Source organism: Cervus canadensis, chromosome 16 (genome assembly GCF_019320065.1).
Source record: "Cervus canadensis isolate Bull #8, Minnesota chromosome 16, ASM1932006v1, whole genome shotgun sequence".
In the NCBI taxonomy this organism is placed as follows: domain Eukaryota; kingdom Metazoa; phylum Chordata; class Mammalia; order Artiodactyla; family Cervidae; genus Cervus; species Cervus canadensis.
In genome coordinates this window covers 40,056,604-40,078,821 of record NC_057401.1, presented here as the reverse complement: position 1 = coordinate 40,078,821, position 22,218 = coordinate 40,056,604, and the positions used below count along the sequence as shown (strand labels likewise).

Here is a 22,218-nt window from a genome sequence, read left to right as displayed (position 1 = left end):
GAACTAAGAAAGAATACATTTTTTTAAAAGAGAGAAATTAACATTATCCTATTCTTTCCCACCAGCCAGTAAAATAAACATGCATTTTCTGTGGTAAAGACTATCATCTTCCCCACAGTTCAAAGTACAATACAGGAAAACCTAGTTAAGGTGGAAAGCAAGAAACCCTGGCCGGAGTCCAGAGTGAAGACGAACCATACTTTGGACTGTCTTAGGCTTAACTGAAGAATAACAAGACAACCAGTCAAAGAATAATAGCTGCTTTGAGTCATATACTATTTTGAATTAAGTCATATTGGTATAAATTTTATTTAATTTCATTTATAAACTTTCAGGGAGACAGGAACTACATCAAGAATTTTAATAACCTTGAAGGCAGACCATTATTCAGTGTGTTAAAATACAAGGTCACAGTGCTAAACAAGTTTATTCAATAGTAAGTCTGCCATCCATTAAATAATTTGTACCCTATCCAGCATATGTTTTTTTTGTATCCTCACCGTGACTAAACTCTGGCAGTAGGCCACAAACGAAAATGGGGGTTAAATACCATTTTAGTTTATTACTATATCGGACAATTCCTAACCCAGAGGTTTATCTGGAAAAATGGACACAGTGAGTTGCTGGTCCTTGCTGTCTACAGCGGCAAGTCTTTTGTTCCTTCTTCCATTGTTTATACTTCCTTTAATCACCCCTGTTTAAATACTAGCAAGCTCCAAGATGAGATGTTTACAGAGCAGTAAACATTCCATTTGCTTTTGAGAACTGAATCAACAGAGGCATTATGAAATTTAGATTAACTGTAGCACTTAGATAGCACATTTGGTCTGTGGAAATCAAAACACTTTATAAAACAGAACAATTTCCCTATCATAGTAATTACCATAAGGTGTCATCTACTCCATAGAAAACCATCTTGGGATGGGCCAAGTCCAAGGGTAACTGCTACAGGGAAGGGACGAACAACATTTTCTTACCTTTGTATTCCAAGCCTCAAGGGGCAACTGGTAGGGCAGAGCTAGAATGGGCCTTGCAGGTCAACTGAAACTTCCACCCAACCCAGGAATTTCCTTCTGTCCATTACATCTATTTGTGGCTCAGCTGGTAAAGAATCCGCCTGCAATGCGGGAGTCCTGGGTTCCTGGGTAGGCAAGATCCCCTGAAGAAGGGAAAGGCTACCCACTCCAGTATCCTGGCCTGCAGAATTCCAATGACTGTATAGACCATGGGGTCGCAAAGAGTCGGATACGACAGAGTGTCAGACATGACTGAGTGATTTTCACATCATGTAATTATAAAAAAATATTATAAGAGAGACTATAGGCATACCTCATTTGGGGCTTCCCTGATAGCTCAGTTGGTAAAGAATCCACTTGCAATGCAGGAGACCCCAGTTCAATTCCTGGATCGGGAAGATCCGCTGGAGAAGGGAAAGGCTACAAAATCCAGTATTCTGGCCTGGAGAATTCCATGGACTGTACAGTCCATGGGGTTGCAAAGAATCGGACATGACTGAGTGACTTTCACTATTACATCTAACTGAACACTTGGGGAGAGAAGCCCTACTAGATCTCAGATCCAACTGGACCCATGGATCCCAGATTAAGCATCTATTCACATATATTCAATGCATTGTTACTGTTTTTAATGACAGATACTTAATGTATAACTGATTGGAGAAGAAAATGGCAACCCACTCCAGTATTCTTGCCTGGAGAATCCCATGAACAGAGGAGCCCGGCAGCGATGGTCCACAGGGTTGCAAGGAGTCGAACACGACTGAAGCAACTTAGCATGATTGAAAAGGTACTCTGCAACTACCATTTCCTTGCTGCTGCTGCTGCTGCTAAGTCACTTCACTCATGTCCAACTCTGTGCGACCCCATAGACGGCAGCCCACCAGGCTCCCCTGTCCCTGGGATTCTCCAGGCAAGAACACTGGAGTGGGTTGCCGTTTCCTTCTCCAATGCATGAAAGTGAAAAGTGAAAGTGAAGTCGCTCAGTCATGTCCAGCTTTTAGCGACCCCATGGACTGTAGCCTACCAGGCTCCTCCATCCATGGGATTTTCCAGGCAAGAGTACTGGAGTGTGCTGCCATTGCCTTCTTCTTGTAAATGCTAGCTGATCCCAAATCAGATTATGAGACTCACCAGCTGTTAAACTTCTGAAGGCTCTGACCATGACCTTATCTAACGCTCATTTCCCTGTTTCTAGTCAACAAGTAAAAAACCTGGAATAAAAGTAATATCATGAATGGCCTTCTTTCCTTTAAGACTTATTTACTGAGGCCCTGCTTTTTGAAAGGCACTAATTGGAAAAGAAAAAGAATTTGAAAAAAAGAAAAGAGAGAGTAGGATCAAAGACCTTCCAAATGCTCACAGTATTAAAAAAAAGAAATCAAACTATGACACAAAATATTAATAACACCTGGGAGAACTGAAACTTGCACCATAAAAGAAATGCCGGCAGAATGTGAGCACGGCTACAATGACCGCGGCATTTAGGGAAGGGAGAGGGTACGCTCGACTGCACGGGAAGTATTTCGGTCTTACTGGTGTGCAGAAGGCCACAGGGAAGACAGCGATGTGCCTGGAAGGGTGGCTTGGGTCAGCAGGTGCTGAGACTGTCAGGCGAGGAGGTTCAGACTTATTCAGCAGGCGATGGAATGTCACAAAAAGCCTTCAAGCAGTTTACATCTACAAACTAGAATGGAGGCTCTAGAAATAGCAAGGTGACGCCTGGAAAGGCCGTCTGGAGGGAGACCCGGCAGAAGGCGGCACTACCTGCATGGCAGGATGGGCAGCGGTGGAAGGAGGGGCTTTCGGTGGGGCTGGGGAAGAACTCCATCAAGCTCCCCAACCTGCCCTGTTCCTCCACCTGCAGTGCTGGACACGGATGCCCAAACAACCTACTAGCCTACTGGCTGTCTTGTTCCTTTCTCAAGTCTAAAATTCTGAGCAGGCTTGCCTGGGAGGAAATGTAACCACTGATGCCTGAAACTGCATAGTGTTTGTTTCAAACATGTACAAATGCTTCCAAGGAGCAGACTGCTGCATCCCACTTTATAACAACAAACTAAGAAACAAACAGGGGAGAGGGCACATTCTTTCGAGGGAACTCAATTATTCAAGTGCATGGTATATAACTGCCCCATAATCCCTGAACAACCCACCAGAGCTCTCCTTGGCCCCACAGCAGTCTGGTGTGGTTGCTGTGTTTTTGACCTTCACTGAAGCGCTTAGCAGAGTCTTCCTTATATTATGAATGTTTATGGAGCTCTTACCCCACCCCAGGGGTCACACCTCTTGGTGGGCGGGGGCTATGTCTTACTTGTCTTTGAAAGAAGTGAAAACGTCAGTTGCACAGTCATGTCCAATTCTTTGCAACCCCATGGACTGTAGCATGCTAGACTCCTCTGTCCATGGAATTCTCTAGGCAAGAACACTGGAGTGGGTTGCTGTTCCCTTCTCTGGGGGATCTTCCTGGCCCAGGGATTGAACCCAGGTCTCCTGCATTGCAGGCAGATTCTTTACCATCTGAGCCATGACCACTAAGGGTATGGTCATGCTGAGGAAGTTGGTAGGTGGCAGACAGAAAGGAAGAAGAAAGGCTTCCCTGATGGGGAACTGAACCCGGGCCTGGCAGTGATGGCGCCAAATCCTAACCGAAATACCTGTGAACTGCCTCAAACTCCAAAGGCACTGGACAAATGTCTGTTGGATTAAATCTGTCTGCATTTCTTCAGTACAGCTCCCAGGGCCGAGCACAGCTGGGGCTACTACACAGCCACAGCCAAGCATCCGCCGGACTGGCTGCCGAGGCAAGAAGGCTCTTTTTGAATAGAAAGTTGGGGTCAATTCTGTATCAGCAAAGATGGGACAGAAGGCAAGAGACTCTCAGCACAAGAGCCACAAAGGCCAGAACAGAAGTCAAAGGACAAGAGAGAGCATGTCCATTCTCTATCAGCGGTATCATTTTCAAAATGTAAATTCAGAAAGAACACAAGTATCTCAGCTATCATTCCCTTTCCCAGGGTAAGAAAACATAAACCATGAGGTTGAAACAGGGCTATCAAAAAGACATAATTTATATGCCAACAGCTGCGGGTGGGGTGGATGAGGCAAAGATCACTTAAACCTGTGCTTTCATCATTGAAAAAGAATGGGTCGATGGCATGTGTAGCCCTGCTGAAGGGGGCTGCAGGGGACCCAGGGTTCTACTTATTAAAATACAGAACTGGCCATCTGGAGACTTCACAGTATAGCAGGGTATAGGGAAACCAGGGCCACGCTATCCCTGAGGGTGTGATTAAGGGCTCCTCTAATTAGACAGTTCTTTTCTGATCTTAGACTCGCACGGAACACAGTAGTGAGACGTGTGATCATCTTCAAACCGGAATTTTAAAGTTTCGGCCTGCCTTTCTTTTTACCTCTTGATTGAAGGGGAAAAGACGGTTTGGTTCATGATAACCTCAAAAGAAAGCAACCTCAAGGCAAGCCTATTTGAAAAGAAAAGGGATACATGAAGAAAAAGGTAGGGGAGAAAGCTGTGCCAGCTCGACTGGGCACTAACCTGGCTGAAGAGGCCATTACCAGCCGCAGCAGTGTTTCACTTCTAACCCTGCTCTCTCCACCTTTCATCCATCCAAGTCTGCTTCCTAAGAGGGACAGGTCTGACTATTCAACTTTTCAGTGCCCCGGGTTAAAAAGCAAGCCTCTCTTAAACAGTCTCCTGTATTGGCTTTGAAAATAGAAACTTCTGTGCTTCACACACAAAGATAAGCCTCCTGAGAGCAACATTAGAGCCTCATTAGCCATCAGGCATTTGCTTCCATTCCGTTTTCCAGGATGTTAATGAGTTTATATAGACCCCGCCTACTTCCTTCCCAGATTCTTCAGGGGCTCAAGGCCACACAAAAGTGAAAATATTAATGCATGAAGGTAGCTTTTAAAATCAAGAAATAAAAAATATATATATAAAAAATAAATAAATAAATAAAATCAAGAAATAAGACAGGGAAAGTTAACACATAAAACTTTCCCACCCGTTATATGAGGCCAGTATTATCCTAATAATGAAATCAGACAAAAACATCAAAGGAAAGGAAAACTACAGGCCAGAAATCCTCAGCACAGTACCAGCTAAATTCTACCTAAACACACTGTATAAGGATTATACACCATGATCAAGTGTAATGTATCCCAGGAAGGCAAGGTTGGTTTAACACCCCCAAATCAATTAATGTAATACACAATGTGAATAAAATAAATTTTAAAAAAGCATGATTATCTTAATAGATGCAGAAAAAGCATTTGACAAAATTCAACATACTCTCATGACAAAAATATTCTGCAAAGTAGGAACAGAAGGGAACTTCCTCAATATGACAAAAGGCACCTATGAAAAACCCAAACACAATGGTAAAAGAATGTTTTCCTTTTAAGATTAAGGAGAAGGCAAGGAGCCTCTCTCACCACTTCTACAGGATATTGTACTAGAGACGCTAGCTAGGGTGACCAGGTTAAGAAAAATGAAATAAAAGGCATCCAGTCTTGAAAAGGAAGGATGTAAGAGTTGGATGGATGGATATGAGACCAAAAGAAAGCTGAATGCCGAAGAATTGATGCTTTTGAACTGTGGTGCTGGAGAAGACTCTTGAGAGTCCCTTGGATAGCAAGGAGATCCATCTATTTCATCCTAAAGGAAATCAGTCCTGAATGTTCACTGGAAGGACTGAAGCTGAAACTCCAATACTTTGGCCACCTGATGTGAAGAACTGACACGCTGGAAAAGACCCCGATGCTGGGAAAGATTGAGGGCAGGAGGAGAAGGGAACGACAGAGGATGAGATGGTTGGATGGCATCACCAACTCGATGGACATGAGTTTGAGCATGCTTCAAGAGTTAGTGATGGACAGGGAAGCCTGATACACTGCAGTCCATGGGGCTGCAAACAGTCGGACACAACTGAGCAACTGGACTGAACTGAACTGAACTGACTGAGTCTGAAAAGGAAAAAGTAAAACTATCTCTATTTACAGGTGAAACGATCATCTATATAGAACATCTTAAAATGAAGTGAAAGTCTCTCAGTCGTGTCCAGCTCTTTGCGATCCCATGGACTGTACAGTCTATGGAATTCTCCAGGCCAGAATACTGGAGTGGGCAGCCTTTCCCTTCTCCGGGGGATCTTCCCAACCCAGGGATCAAACCCAGGTCTCGCGCATTACAGGCGGACTCTTTACCAACTGAGCTATCAGGGAATCCCAAAAAAATCTTAAGGAATCAACTAAAAAACTATTGGAGCTAACAACTGAGCTCATCAACGTTGCAAGATTCAAGATCAAAATAAAAAATCAACTGTATTCCTATGTGCTTGCAATGAACAATCCCAAAATTAAACTTATAAAAATAATTTCATTTAGGATAGCATTGTAAAGAATAAAATACTTAGGAATAAATTCAACAAAAGACATACAAACTGTATACTCTGGAAACTAAAAACATCACTGAGAAATTAAAGACAACAAATGAGAAACAAAGACGTTGAATGTTCAGGGAACAGAAGACAATATTAAGCAGGAGACTTAATATTAAGACGGTAATCATCCACAAACTCATCCACAGATTCACCACAATCCCTATCACAATTCCAGCTAGCTTTTTTGGAAAGTTAATAAGCTAATTAAAAAATTCATGTGCAAAGGCAATAGGCCTAGAATAGCCAAAACAATCTTGAAAAAAAAAGAAAGCTAGAAAAGGGACCTTGCATTTCTAGATTGCAAAACTTACTACAAAGCTACAGTAATCAAGACAATGCGGTACTGGCTTAAGGTCAGACGTACAGATCAATGGAATAAACTAAGAATCAAAAATACACCCTCATATATACCATCAGTTGATTTTCAACAAGGGTGATTTCAACCAAGGTGATTTAGTGGGGAAATATTAGCCTTTTCAAGAAATGGTGGTGCTGGGATGATATCGCAAGCAAAAGAAAGCAGCTGGACCTCTATGTCATGCCAGTTCTAACTCAGAACAGACCAAAGATCTAAATGTGAGAGAAAAGCCATAAGGGTCTTAGAAGAAACAGCTGTAAATCTCTGTGACTTTAGATTAGGCAATGGTTTCTTAGACATGACACCAAACACAAAAGCAACGAAAGTAACACAATTTATCTATTATTTGGAATTAATCAAAACTTCTGTGCTTCATTAAAACAGTAAAAAGATGATCCACAGAATGAGAAAAAAATTTTTTACAAATCACGTATCTGATAAGGGATTTGTATCTGGAGTACATAAAAAAAATGATTTTAACTCAATAACAAAAAGTAACTTGATTAAAAAATGCAAAAAGGATCCAAATAGATATTTCTTCAGGGGAGATATATGAATGGCCCAAAAGCACATGAAAAGGTGCTCAACATCATTAGTTATCAGAGAAATACAACAAAACCACAATGAGATGATATTTCATATCCACTAGGAAGCCCAGGTTCAAAAAGACAGATAATAACAAGGGTTGGGAAAGATGCAAAGAAACAAGAACCTCTGTATATTGCTGCTAGGAAATATAAAATGGTACAGACTCTTTGGAAACAGTCTGGCAGTTCCTTAAGGGAAAGGTCAAACAGAGTTACTATATCATCCAGAAATTCCACTTCAGTTATATACCCAAGAAAAATCAAAACATGTCCACACAAAAACCTGCACACAAATATTCATAGCAACATCATTCAAAATAACCAAAAAGGAAAAAGAAATGACCATCAATCTGATGACCAGATAAACAAAATGTGGTCTACCTATACCATGGAATATTATTTGGCAATAAAAAGAAATGAAGAACTAATATATACTACAACATGGATAAACCTTCTAAGTATTACATAAAGTAAAATAAACCAGTCACAAAAGACCACATATTGTATGATACCATTTACACAAAATGTTCAGAATAGGCATATTCATAAAAATTAAAAGTGGATTAAAAGAAGATTGCTAGTTGCCTACTGCTGGGCAAGCTGAGAGAAATATGGAGTATGGGGTTTCCTTTGGGCGTGACGAAAATGCTCTAAAACTAGACAGTGATCACAGGTACACCACTTTGTGAAGATACCAAAAACCACTGAATTGTATGCACTTTAAATGGGTGAATTGTATGGTATGTAAATTCTATCTCAACAAAACTATTATAAAAAAGTCTACCTTACCTTGAGGGAGTTGGGTCATCTTGGCCAAGGCGTGACATAATATTTATTAAGGTGTTAATCCCTAGTTTTTAAAAAAAAAAAATCACAAGTCAATTTGTTAGAAGCATTCTAGAACCATCATATGACATGCAGAAAGAAAATTATTCATCTCACTCCAATTTGACTTGCATGTGGACAAGTTTGATCAACTTAGTTAAACACTATGTGATAGGAGAAATTAAATTTTCTCAAAAATTCATTCACTCTTATTATAAAGCTGTGCTCAAAGTAAATGTCATTACATAAGAGTCAAGAAGCAGTAAAGAATGACAGAATGAAACAGTTACCAGGGAACCATTCCTGGTGGGGATTTAATTTACAACAGGGGACACAGAACAAAATAGGAGAGTGCAATCCAAACAGACCTTTTTTTCGCATGTGCATGTGATGAACTTTTCTATCTCCATATTTGGGCTGCCGAATTCCACAGTTAGACAAAGAATTCCTGGCATGATCAGGATTCATTCCAAAATTCAAGTGATGACTTGGGTGGGTCATGGCCAGCTAAAATTTCAAAGACATAAGTTCAGTTTTAAAAACTCAGCATAAAAAAAATTTAATAAAAACCAACCAAACAAACAAAAAAAAAGCATAGAAGCACCATGACAAATGAAACAGGAAAGGGATTTGTTTATCCAATTAAATTTTAAGCCCCAAACTTTCCATTTTTTCCAGTGTCAAATTTCCAGAGCTTTGGTTCAAGCCCTCTTCTGCAAACAAACCTAAAAATCCACATCTTTCACAGAAGAATTAGAATACACAGCACCTGGAAAGAAGAGCCACAAAAGAGGAAAAGATGAAAGATGAGGTCAGGTTTCTCAGGCAAATCTTTGGTCTATTTCTTTAGGGACAGTCTAAAAAAAAAGTGAGAAGAGGGGTTTGAAAGTGGCAATCAGAGTAGAGTAATGGAGAAGCCTATGTTTCTAGACGTCCTCATCCTCTCCAAAATAGAGATTCTCCACACTCCACTTGTAACCTGCAAGATGAATTACTCCTATCTTGTTATTATATAAATGTACAGGAGAGTAACTCTCACCTGTAACAGACAACGATCTTGGAAAGTATATCCTATCAACTTGTCCAGATGCATTAGGCACTGGTGGTAGCGAATATGATGGGTCAGAACCGGCAGCATCATGGCATGCTAGGAAAAAGCACATTTCAGTATGTTTAATTCTCTAAAAATGTATTAAGAACATTTCGTTTATTTTACAGCAAACAAAGAACATTTTTACATCCCAAATCCCATCTCCCAAAGTCTTAAAACAGTGTACTGGCAGCACGGCACCCTGGCATACCCCCTGTGAGGGGCAGTGGACTAAGTAGTTAGAGATACGATCTCTGGAACCAGAGCGCTGGGTCCAAATCTGGCTGTCATTCATTCATCCTGGGACTTAAGGTAAGTTACTTAACCTCTCTGTTTCTGATTTCTCATCTGTCAACTGAGGACAACTGGGGTAGCTACCTCCAAGGACAGCTGAAAGGATCAAATGAGTGAATACAAAAGGCTGCTTAGATAAGGCATGTGCGGCCCTCACTGAAGTAGGAAGGGCCCTGGTTCATCAGAAGCCAGCAGTGTACCCTCGAGGAAGCCATGAGAATTTCTGTACCTCCTTGTTTCTTTAATTCTAAGGGAATGGATTAGGACTCACAAATTCTGAAACTTTGTCAGGGTCAAGGCACTTCTGAGATCTAAGGAAAATGAGTTTTTCCCCAGAAAAAGGCCTGTGTGCACAAACACGCAAAAATTTTATGGAATTTTAATGAGTTCACAGATCTCTAAAGCCCATCATTAGCCTCTGGGTAAGAACTTCTCAGCCAGATGATCTCGAAGGGCCATTCCAGGTTTAACACTCAATCTAACATTATGAGGATAACTTTTATAAAAACCATCAATACAGTTAAATCACCTGAGGACACAGAACTTTTATTTCAATCACTTTTCATTTGGCTATAGATTCCTTATTGGGAGACAATTTCATGGAGAGCGTATCTTTTTCCTTTTTTTAATAACGTTTCCCTAGAAATCAAGAGAATGAAGAAGTCATTCTTATTCATCAGAACCTGGAGGATGGGCACAGCCCACAGAATGACTGACATGTGTTTTCTGTCATTTTAGTCTTTGAAGTATTTTAAGCTGACATTATTTAAAAATACATGATAATGGATTTGCTTGAAATTACAGAAATCAGTTCCCAGTATTAACTTATAAAGAAAGATTAGTTCTCCCAAAAAGGATCTTCAATCAACAGAAAGTCTTTCTTTCCAGTTCAATTCAGTAAATATGTATTGAGCACCTCCACGTGCAAGGTTTATAATAGCTGTGGAAAAGAAAAAAGATGGAGACACTCTTTTTGCCCCCAGGGGCTTCCCAGAGATATGCCATTCTGATTCGAATTACTGGCATTTTGTCCACTATACTTTGATCCATGCTGTATTAAAAAACACAGTAATAAGGAAACAAAGTATGTGGCCAAAGTATAATACAGTTTCCCAGGCATTTCAACTGCATGGGACTCATGGGTATTGAGGCTAAGCACTCAAGGAGGATGGGTCATGAAGACTATGCAGTGTAACTATCTTTCTAAAGTATGAACTCAAACTAGTGAGTTGTTTTCAAACCTCCAGCGAGGGAAGAATCATTACCTGTTAAGAAAATAACTATCTTCAGAGTATGCTGACTATTAGAAAATAATCTATCCCTCTGATCTACCCCAGAAAAGAACAAAATATATTTAATGGCAAAGTTCCCACATCTTCTCTTCACCAAACTAAGTCTTATTTTCTTTACCCTTTACTCACATGAAACAGCTGTGAGTCCCTTCATCACTTCCTCCAAACTTACTCCAAATAGAGCCAGGTTCTCTTTCCAAGTAAGTATGGTTCTTGTGAACACCACAAAAAGGTAGGTACGATCACCGTCCATTCTGTATCCCTGACAAATAAGTCTTGAGGTTCTCTATAAGACCCTAGCTCAGTTTGTTAAATGATCAATCTTTGCAATGTTGAGACCACACACAATCACTAAGCATCTCCCTTCATTCTATTCATTTCTAGAAACTGCTTTCACTTTATTTACTTGTTCTATTTATTTTTACTTGGCTGTGCTGGGTCTCAGTTGTGGCACGTGAGATCTTTGATCTTCAATGTGGCACACGGGATCTTTTTTTTTCAGTTGCAGCAGGTAGGATCTAGTTCCCTGACCAGGGATCAAGCCCAGGGCTCCTTGCTGATCCTGCATCCACACACTGTGAAGTTTCTCCATCTCCTCCATCACTTGTCCAGGCTCATTCAATATTACTATTGACAGCATTGACGGCAGCAGATCATCACATGTTCCATCATCTTGTCCTTGTTCTTTAGAATCGTGCTGCTGGCTGAACAATTCATGTTGTAAGAATGAGTGACATCTACCACCTTTTCGCCTCGCCCCACTCTCTCAGCTATTTTCATGTTTGTTTCCATCATTATTGCATGGCACTCCTTAGCAGTACCAGCTACGTCGCTGCTACTTTTATGTTGCTCCCAGACATCCTGGGCTTGAAATAAAGATACTATACTACTGTACTCTACACAGTACTATATAGTAAAGTACACAAAAGCACCACTACCCACAGAGGATGCATACATGTGACAGTGTACCTCAGACACATGAACTAACTTACCTGGCTGAACATTCAAACACACGTTTGCATCTTTCAAAGTTCGCAACTTGAAGGTTCGTATGTAGTGGACTCACTGTAGCCCAAACACAACTCTCTGCCTACTCAGCACTCACCACCACTCTGTTCTTCTTCTCAATTTTCTTCAGGCACCCTGCCTTCTAGTTTTCTCGAGCTTCACGTGGGCCTCATGCTGGTTATATGTTAAACTGACATAGTTTCTTTGCTCCTTTTTGGACGTCTCTATGTGTCACTTTTATTCATCCTCCACTCTTAGGATTCAGTTTATTGATTTCCATGGACCTCCTGCTTGGTACAGCACAGGGCAGAGGTACATACTCTCCCAAGTCACCAGGTCAACTTTGGTGTGCAAAACCCCGTTCTTAAAGTACAGACACCATAGCAACATGATGCTTCTCCTCTTCTGAGTCATAATGCTGAATTTCTCAGCCTCAGTTTCAGGTTTTGATTCCTGTTTTTTCTTCTGTATTACCCGGAATTCATTCTAACAAGCGGTTACACTGAGAAAATCTTTCAACAGTTTCTCTCTAAACACGGTTCCAGTCTGCGTTTAGTTCACATGTAGTTCCAAGTTACAGGACCACCTCTATGTTTTCATTCCTCCTAACACTTGTTGGGACATATCAGGTAGAATTTTCTAATCTCGTAACAACCCTTGGTAACTGCTCTGGTTGGGAAATTACGCTCCCAGAATGAGAAGCTGGGACTCAGGTTGCTCTGCCTTAGACTGAACACAATAGTTTTATTGCCAGTGGCAGCCAGACAGCATCACAAGGCTTTTGCCAGCAACCCACCAGCAATTATTATTACCCCACCCGGCCCCCACCCCAGGATTTCAGAGATGCACTCAGCCATTTTCTCTTAAAACTAAGTATGAGTTCATTTTTCCACAGGCTTCAGGGTCATTCAGAGTATTCCATGTACAAATTTCATTTAACTGTTATTTCTCAGTCAGGTTCTTATTCTTCATTACCAACAATACTAACCACATTTACTTCATATTACACACCACCTGAGCAAACTCCGGGAGACGGCGAAGGACAGGAAAGCATGGCGTGCTGTAGTCCACGGGGTCACAGGAAGAGTCGGACACAACTGAGCAACTGAACAACACACGTCTCCTGCCATCTTATTTGACGAACACACATGAAAACGAAAACATTTATTCGGAGATAGGAAACTATAGTTAAGAGGCAATATAACCTGTAAAAAAAATAGGACTGGAGGATGGAAGCCTGGCTTCCACCAGTTGGCTGTCTTTGGAACAGCAGGAGTCCTCCATGCGGAGGAACCATCATTACACAAGAAGTATTCACTTTTGCCGAAGTTCTACTCAGGAACCTTGTCTCCAACCAGTTAAACACAGGAACTGATTGTTTTTGGCTATGTGCGTGCTCAGTCACTCAGTCATGTCCAATTCTTTGAGACCCCATGGACTGCAGCCCGCCAGGCTCCTCTGTCCATGGGATTTTCCTATCAACCTCAAAACAGAGTGTAAAATGTAATATATGCAGAGAGCAAGAGAAGAAAACCTAGTCGTCCAGCTGCTTCCAATCCAGCTGGGAAGCCAGAGTTAGATTCTTGTGACATTTGTGAAGGACATAAAACTACATGGTTCATTCAGGACCCCTATTTGTTTTACCAAAAGAAAGGGTAAAAAGAGCTCAATGTCTTTTTAAAAAATTGTGTTCAGTGGATCTAAACTGATCTAGGAACTGCTCCACGATAATGGGACACTCCCTTTACACCCACTAGTCACCAATCAATCAGTAGTTGTTGTTTTTTTTTAATCTTTTTACAAATTAGGGTTTCACAGGGTTTTGTTAAAAAAAAAAAAAAAAAACTTCACAGTTAAATAAAAAACATAAGTTTAAAAACCACTGAACTAGAAGAACTCTAAGATCCTTTCCAGTTCTCAAAGTTCCATAATTTCAGGATCTCTTGAACAATCAACTTTGACATCACTGAGATCAGCAGATGGCTGGACATTCCACTCACTGTTACTACAATGTCTTAAGCAGCTATGTTGGGGCTACAGTGCTGTGTTGGTTTTGGAGAAACACTAGCAAGCTGAAAAACTGGGTGATATTACAGCTCCAAGTGGCCCTAAGAAACAATCAATGGAAGTAAGATATCCACTTCTGAAAGCATTTACAGTTAAAAAAAAAGTGGTCAATGGGTAATATAACTGAGGACTTTTTAGACAGACTAGCATCCACTACAGATGATTATTTTCAAACTACTTAGCAATATTGCATCAATAGCAGTTCATCTCAACAAAAAAATTTAGCTTCACATGGTAAATGAATTACATAGCAATTCCTTTAATGATAGGATTAAATTCCACTGTTCAATACAATAATTAAATGCCAGCATTGATTTAAATAAAAAAAAAACCTCATTACAATGAAATGAATACCTAAGAGAGTCTGGACTCATTACAATACATGCTACCATCACAAGAGATAAGTGGAAGTGCAGCCTGGAAGTATTCTTCCAAAAGGCTAAACAGAGCAAACTGCACTGACCCCAGTCTATGTAATCATTTCCTTTAGTGTAATTCCCATGGAGTGCAACCAATATCAATCATAACAAAAGAATCGAGCAAAGAGTCAAAGAATATGCTGGATTTGAGGGATGACTAATTTGGTAAAAATTCACATTTAAGGAAAAAAATACCTCTTAGTGAGTCACTTATATACTGCTGAAATGTTCCTCTGTTAAGTCTACCCCCCATCCCCGAAAAAATGGGCTGGGCTTCCTTGGTGGCTCAGTTGGTAAAGAATCTGCTTGCAGTGCAGGAGACCCAGGTTCGATCCCTGGGTCGGGAAGATCCCCTGGAGAAGGGAATGGCAACTCACTCCAGCATTCTTGCCTGGAGAATTCCATGGATAGAGGAATCACTGAGATAAAGCAAAGACTGTAGACTGGCGGGCTACAGTCCGTGAGATCACAAAGAGTCAGACACAACTGAGCGACTAACACGTCACAAAGAAAAAATACTATCCTTTGGCTCAAATACGTATACTGTTTCTGCTCATTTAATACTTTCAGCTCTCTGCAGTATAAGTCTGGGTTCTCAGTCGGGAATGTTTGTACACACCACCTTCAGGAATCTGCCTGTAGAGCTGCCGGAGTATCTCTTTTGACAGGCACTTACCCACATGCTCAAAAAGGCAGATACATTTAAAGAACAGACCTGCCTTCCCTCAACGTGCAGAGACAGAATTGAGCATTACTAAGTCAGCGCCTCCCACACCCCCACCATGCACATGCGTGTGCACCACACACAACTAAACAAGACAACGTGAAAACTGACACCAAAACAGAACCCAAATGATAGAAAACAATGTACTGTTGATGTTCCATTTAGCTATAAGGTAATACATTCTGCAGAAACTTCTCAGAATTAGGAAGACTTCAGTGCCAGATGCCTTTTAAAGGAAGAGATGTTTGGGTATAATTGTGTTCTCAGAAGCGTCATCACCTGACAGACATCAGAACGGATGCCAGTTTTCCAGAAGCCTTGGCTACTCAGCTCCACTGTTACTTCTCGCCTCATGGTATTCTTCTGTCGTATTTTTTGGAGTGCTTCCTAGAAAAGAACTCATTATGATGAGCGACCTGACAGTTCTAAAGCAATATTAAGCCAAACATCAAGCATTAGTAAATTAGCTGGATTCATTCACCCTCACATTCAGGTAGTCAAAATTCTTCATGCCAAATTAGATTTAAAAAAAAATAAAGAAAGGCCTTGGGAATAAGCCAACTTTTCCTGGTAAATGGATAAGGAAAAAACTAAACTAAAGAAGCTATGCTGGCAAGTTCAAATGAAAAATGTCCTTTTGGGGACTTTTTGGTGGTCCAGTAGCATCCCAATGTGGGGGGTTCAGGTTCAATCCCTGGTTGGGGAGCTAGGATTCCACATGCCTCACAGTCAAATAACCAAAACATAAAACAGAAGAAAAATTGTAACAAATTCAATAAAGACTTTAAAAATGATCCTTGTCAAAAAAAAGAAAAATTGTGAAAAAAAATGCCCTTTAACTGAAAAAGAAACAAAATGTGGTGTTTGGAATCTGAAATCTGTATGTAAAGATTATATTTAAATCAAGCCTTATGTTAAGCATTTACATATAAGAAAGACAATCAATAAATTAACCAGAAACCCATGTAATTCTCAAAGACGGCTTCTAATTTGCAAACCCTGCAGCAAGGGTATATTTTATTAAAACAAGACAATGATCCAAAACTGCTGCAAGATGTAAAAAGGAATTGACTCTTCCCTTTTACCGCCATCCTTCAAATAATTAATGATAAAAAATAATTTTATACTTGTATGTTTATTCAATAAAAAAAATAATCTCATAGGAATTCATAATAACAACAGGAACCACCACCACCTCCATCACTGATTAAGTTCCTAATACAGGCCAGGTAGCTCAGACAGTAAACAATCTGCCTGCAATGCAGGAGACCAGGGTCCTATCCCTGGGTCGGGAAGATCCCTGAAGAAGAAAATGACAACCCACTCCAGTATTCTTGCCTGGAGAATTCCACGAACAAAGGAGCCTGGTGGGTTATAGTCCATGGGGTTGCAAAGAGTCTGACATGACTGAACGACTAGCACTTTCACAGGCCAAATACCACTGGAGGAAAGTTAAATGGAGTGTCTCCAAGTCCACACCATCACCCTTTTCCCTGGGTGCACTAACAGAAGGACATTTCAGTCAGCCTCTTTCGGCCTTGGTTCCATCTTTCATAATGAAGCTGACTGGCTCAAGTCAGAAAAAGCAACAACGTCAGAATTCAAACAATTCTCAGCTTCAAAACCTTGCTTTTACACAATGGCAGCAGAATAAACCCTCAATGAGACAAAATCTATGTTGATACTAAATCCATTGATTTTTTCTTCTTAGATGTAACACACAAGTGATCCTGGAATATAGATACTACTACCCATTAGTAAAAAAATATGGAATTTGGGATATAAAGTCTCACAAAATCAGTTCACCATACTAAACTAACAGATATATAGAAGATAATCTTTTACAACCTAAGACCAAGAAACTTGAATATGTGGTCCTATGTACAGTCTAATTAATGACAAAAGGCTAATCTGGGAAGTTATAAAATTAACTTCTTTTAGAGAAGCTATATTCATTCCCAACATATATTAAAAAACTGGCCTTTTTAAGGAAAACATATAGTCCCTTAGCTACTAAAAGATGAAAAAAATCAATCAGCATACTAACGTGAGTAGGGGAGTGAAGTGTGATTTTTTTTTTTTAAAGTATCTTTCCATCTTATTCTAAAAGTGTGGTGTAACAACAATCTCAGATAAACTGGAAGTACATCGTCATTAGTCATAGGTGAAGAGGGTCCAATACCAACCTCCCTCTGTGCCAGCTTCTGCTTGTCAGTCTGTTTGACTTTTGGACTATTTGCTAGTAGGTGACGAAGCTTAACATAACTCTTCCACAGTTTCTGGTACCTGAGGAAAAGGACAGACGGACATCTCAGACGAAAAGAAGGCAAATCTAAAGTGCCATAAAGTCAGGTGTTCTCATAGGCCTGCTCGATCATAAATGCATTCCTGTGAACATCCTTAATGGCTGCAGACCTTCATTCTAAGGAAGGACATGGTCTGGAGGGATGGAGGAGCTAGATGACCAAGAGTCATCTGGAATCTATAAATAAGATGATCATTGCCTACGTGGGTTAAAAATGAGGTTTCACTATATGGATGAATCTCTCTGGAGGCAATTCCAAGAGAGACGCACAAAAACCAATAGAAACATGTATGGTTTCTCATTGTTACCTCTTTGAAAGTAACACATTTAAATACATGCTTTCTGATGTTTGTTGAAAGAAAGACCCCTTACTCAGCAGACATTGTCAGTGTCTGACACGCTTTCACTGAAAGTAAAAGTTGGAGAATATGAGAAAAGAGAACCCTCCTCATGATAATATCCAAGGTACATAGCTACTCACACCCATTTTTCCACTGGGAAGGGAAAGACAAATGGTGTATAGCAATTTGTATATATCATGACAAAAATAACCATCTTTGAGGCCAAATATGTTATAACTTGGATCAGGCTAATGAATAAGTTAAAGTACCCTGAGAAGGAAGAGAATATACAATTCTTTTATCAATTCACACTCCAGCCAGCTGAGAGTCCACATGAGCCTAATCACATTCTACTAACACTTTTCGGCAAGAAGGGACTTTACAAAAATTTTGTTATATTGAAACTGCTCCTTTCTTGGCCTTTGCTGGGTCTCTCCTTTGTGATAACATTTTTTATAGACAATGGAGGAAAGAAAGAAGTACTTACACAGTGCCTGGTTCATTGCTTCACACTTTTATCCAAAGGTAGGGAAAAAAAGAACAAAACCCTTTAGCCTCTTCTAATATATCAGCCAGAATTGGATTTATGAATTGAAAATCTCCCATGCCCTTTTCTCCCATTATGAATCCTTTAAAAAAATTAAATCAGGAAATGGTTTGTTTGACAAAGTAGGGAATCTAAACACTCCTGAAGACTCTAATGGCGCTATTTCCCTTCCCACACATCTTCATTTTCTCCCAGCAAAACACTAATGGGCCAATTGGAAAGTAACATCAATTCTAAGAGCCAGAAGTCATGGCTTCTCCTTCCAATACAACCCTTGACTTTGCATGGGATGTTGAGCTCTTACTAAGATGCCTCCCCCAAATCAGAACTCTACATCAGTGCTGGGAACCAGCATGGTGCTACTTTCCTCGAGAGGGCACTGAAAAAAATAAATAAAAATGTTAAGTTCTATAATGATGGATAAAGGAAAATTCCTTAAAGGTTAAAAACATACAGGACTCATATTGACCAAGACTGCCAAGGATAATCTATCAAATAATATGTAGAGAAAATAACTCTTCAGGAGATACCGTAACTCGTTTCATTTGGTAACCTAAATTTGGAAACGTGGCTCGTTTCAGAACTTAATCCACTAAAGGGGATTCCCTGCTAATTTCAGCTGTTAGTAGAAGGTGAAATTGGCTAAGACAAACACCGAGAAATATCTTACTGTGGGTCTCCAGCATAACTCAACTGTGCAGGGCGTATCCCAAAGTGAACGATAATCGGAAAAGTAATCACATCAGGGTTGAACTGTTCACGATCCAGTTGATCGATGCGGACAGAGCTTGGTTTCTAGAGAGAGAGAAATCAAAGCCATTTATTCCCTTAAGAAGTCTCTAAGTATTGACTTTAATCTAAGTAGGGAAGAAATTAATCGGATTTTTCCCTAGGAAAGCCTCATCCCCAAAGGGAAAAAAAGCGTCATTAAAAACCTTTAATCATAGCAACTACACTATATAAAAACTATAATGTCATCCCTGTAAATGAGTCTGTGCCATTCGGCATAATGAACGATGATTCTGTCCTTTTCTGCCATCCGCATAGAAACCTTTAAAAATTAAACTTTTGAAAGGACACCTAGTCAGATATAACTTTTCCTTAACCTCTCCAGAGGCACAGAGGGAATATTCCACATGACCAAAAGAGACACGCTGGCTTATTCTGCTTTAACTGCACATTTCAAATGGAAAGCTTATTTCTATACAGCAGGCACAGACAGATGCCTCTATATAATTTTTTTCCCCATTAGTTCTCTGTGTACCCTGTGTATCCCTTTAATTCTGTACCTTTAAATGAAAAGGTACGGTGGTACAAAAACCAAATAGTTAAGCTTCTCTTATTATGTCCATGGAGGCCATTCTTAAATTTTAATAGAGAAGACTCAATTTTCATAAGTTTCTTTTCCAAGTCTAATTAAAAAAAAAAAAAGAAGTGAACAGCTTGGTTCCTTCTTAAGTTACTAAAGTATGAGGATCCATTTGTAAAACAGCTTTCATCCTGAATGCTTAAGTTTGTGAAAAGATGGTAAAATCGTGGAGCGTATGTTTTAGCAACTCCTTGCTTATACTGAACACTCAGGGCAGTCCCTAATTAGAAGCTAAATTCTGACTAGAAGATTGTGGGGGTGTTTGGCCCAGTTGCTTCAGAGCTAGAGGCTACAGAATTGATCCCCATGGAGGCTAATAAGCTTCACTTGTATTGCCCAGTAATGCCCAACAACTATGACTGGCCTGGTTTGTCCAAGACACAGGGATTTCAATGCTAAAACTGGGAAAGCCCTCAGCAACTGGGACAAGCTGGTCACTCTACCCACAACTGTAGTCCAAGTAGGTGACAAACTATTCAATAAAAAGATTTGTGCAAATTCATCCATATTAGTGGAAAAAAAAAAAAAAAACACCAAAAAACCTTAGACTTCAAGGAATATTTCAATGTCATTTAACAATCAAAATTTTACTAGTATCTTGAAAAGTTGACCTTTGCTCTCAAAATTAATAACTAGGTCAAAAAGGCCAGGTTCTCTCCTCTGAGTCAAAACCCTTTGATGTTCTTTCATGCTTCTCTGCCTACCAGGACCACAATTAAAGTCCCTTCCTGCCTCTGCAGTCACCACAGGCCAGATTATGCTGGGCTTCTCTTTGGCTCCATGCTATAGTATCAGGGTTTCCCAGGTGGCACTAGTGGTAAAGAACCCACCTGTTAATGCAGGAGATGCAAGAGACACAGGTTTGATCCCTGTGTAGGGAAAATCCCCTAAAGGAAGGCACAGCAATCCACACCAGTACTCTTGCCTGCAGAATCTCATGGACAGAGGAGCCTGGTGGGCTGCAATTCAGAGGGTCACAAAGAGTTGGACACAACTGAAGTGACTTAGCACACATAGTATCAACAGAGGAGACAGTGATTTAAAATATTTGTGTGTGTGTGTGTGTGCACATGCGTGCGCTCACTCAGTCGTGTCCAATTCTTTCCAACCCCATGGGCTGTAACCTGCCAGGCTCCTCTGTCCATGGAATTCTCCAGGAAAGAATACTGGAGTGGGTAGCCATTCCCTTCTCCAGGGGGATCCTCCCGACCCCGGGATATGCATTGCAGGAAGATTCTTAACCATCTGAGTCACCAGGGAAGCCTTTTAAAATATCTGTACTATCTCTTATTTATAGAGGGATAGGGGATGAAATAAGTTCTAGACTTGGCCACACCCTACAGTATCCATCATACCATTTTTATATTAGAATAAAATACATTCTCACCAATGACCAAAGTGTTCCCTAGCAGAGGCAAAGTACCTGGGGAGGGAGATTAATTTTAAATTCTGCAGCAATTACGTACTTAATGGGACCATAACAATTTGAAATGTTTAATAAATTCCCCAATATCCTTATCACTGGGCAATCTTTCAAAGCAAGCACTTCATAGGACAAAATATAGTACCATGTCTATTCTGTCCTATTCTCAACAAGATATAATGAAAGAATGTTTCATGATACTGACTTTTCAGGACATTTTTCTCCTCTGCAATAAGACTAAATAGCAATTACTAAAACAAACAAACAAAAACTACTACCTTAAACATGTCCCAAAGCTTGACACCCAAACCTACCTTTCTTACTTCCAATTACTTTCCAGCGTAAACCTTTCACCCTGACTAACCTGTGGTTTCCTCATTATCTTCAAAACTGGCCATACACCAACTCAAGAATGTTCATTCAAATGTGCCAATGACTTATACAATTCCTTGATTCTTTAAAGACCACAGCAGTGTTTATGAAGCATTCCTGGGAGCCTGGCCTGGTGATCTCACCAAACACTACAAGCTTTCCTGACTGGCTTTTTCAGAGATTGGTCCATTGATTCAATAATTCATCACAGACTCCTTTCATATGGATATGCTGTAAGTCTGCAGCTGGACAAGCATCATATATAATCTATATATCTCAGTAGCACCGGGCTCACGTAGTGGTTCCTCAACAACTGAGCTGAATGATGATCATGGCAAGGGAGTAAATATTCTCTAGGCCACTGGCTCAAAAACAAGCAATAAGTAAACCAGAAGCAACTGGGGAATTGTTTTAACTATAGGTCATTGAGCCCCATTATCTGGAGTACATGGAATGGGGTCCATCAGGGCATTCTTGTATTTTCAAAAGCTCTCCAACTGATCCTAGGAGTTCAGGAAATTTTAACCATGCCATAGAAGGGAATCCCAGGTAAAACTGCTTCCACAGTAAATCATGAGATTCTTCAAGCCAACCCACCAAGGTAAAAAGGATGTCTCCCTTGAAACATCCCACCCTCGCCTTCTCCCACAGAGTCCAAAATTCTGTTCTGTACATCTGTGTCTCTTTTTCTGTTTTGCATATAGGGTTATTGTTAC

The 22,218-nt window shown here is 40.3% G+C and overlaps 1 protein-coding gene across 6 annotated transcripts in view; it reads right to left on the bottom strand.

The window, feature by feature from the left end:
* The window catches only part of DROSHA (drosha ribonuclease III), a 119,463-nt gene that overhangs the window by 39,483 nt on the left and 57,762 nt on the right, over positions 1-22,218 (bottom strand). For 5 of the 6 annotated variants that reach the window (XM_043488603.1, XM_043488601.1, XM_043488606.1 and 2 more), the window contains 6 exons: positions 19,009-19,133; positions 17,332-17,431; positions 15,425-15,532; positions 9,291-9,398; positions 8,620-8,758; positions 8,216-8,276 (listed from right to left, as the gene is read on the bottom strand). In XM_043488603.1, the coding sequence (XP_043344538.1) occupies positions 8,216-8,276; positions 8,620-8,758; positions 9,291-9,398; positions 15,425-15,532; positions 17,332-17,431; positions 19,009-19,133 (641 nt within the window). The remainder of the gene's footprint in view (positions 1-8,215; positions 8,277-8,619; positions 8,759-9,290; positions 9,399-15,424; positions 15,533-17,331; positions 17,432-19,008; positions 19,134-22,218) is intronic. The other variant, XM_043488602.1, reaches the window with a different exon arrangement.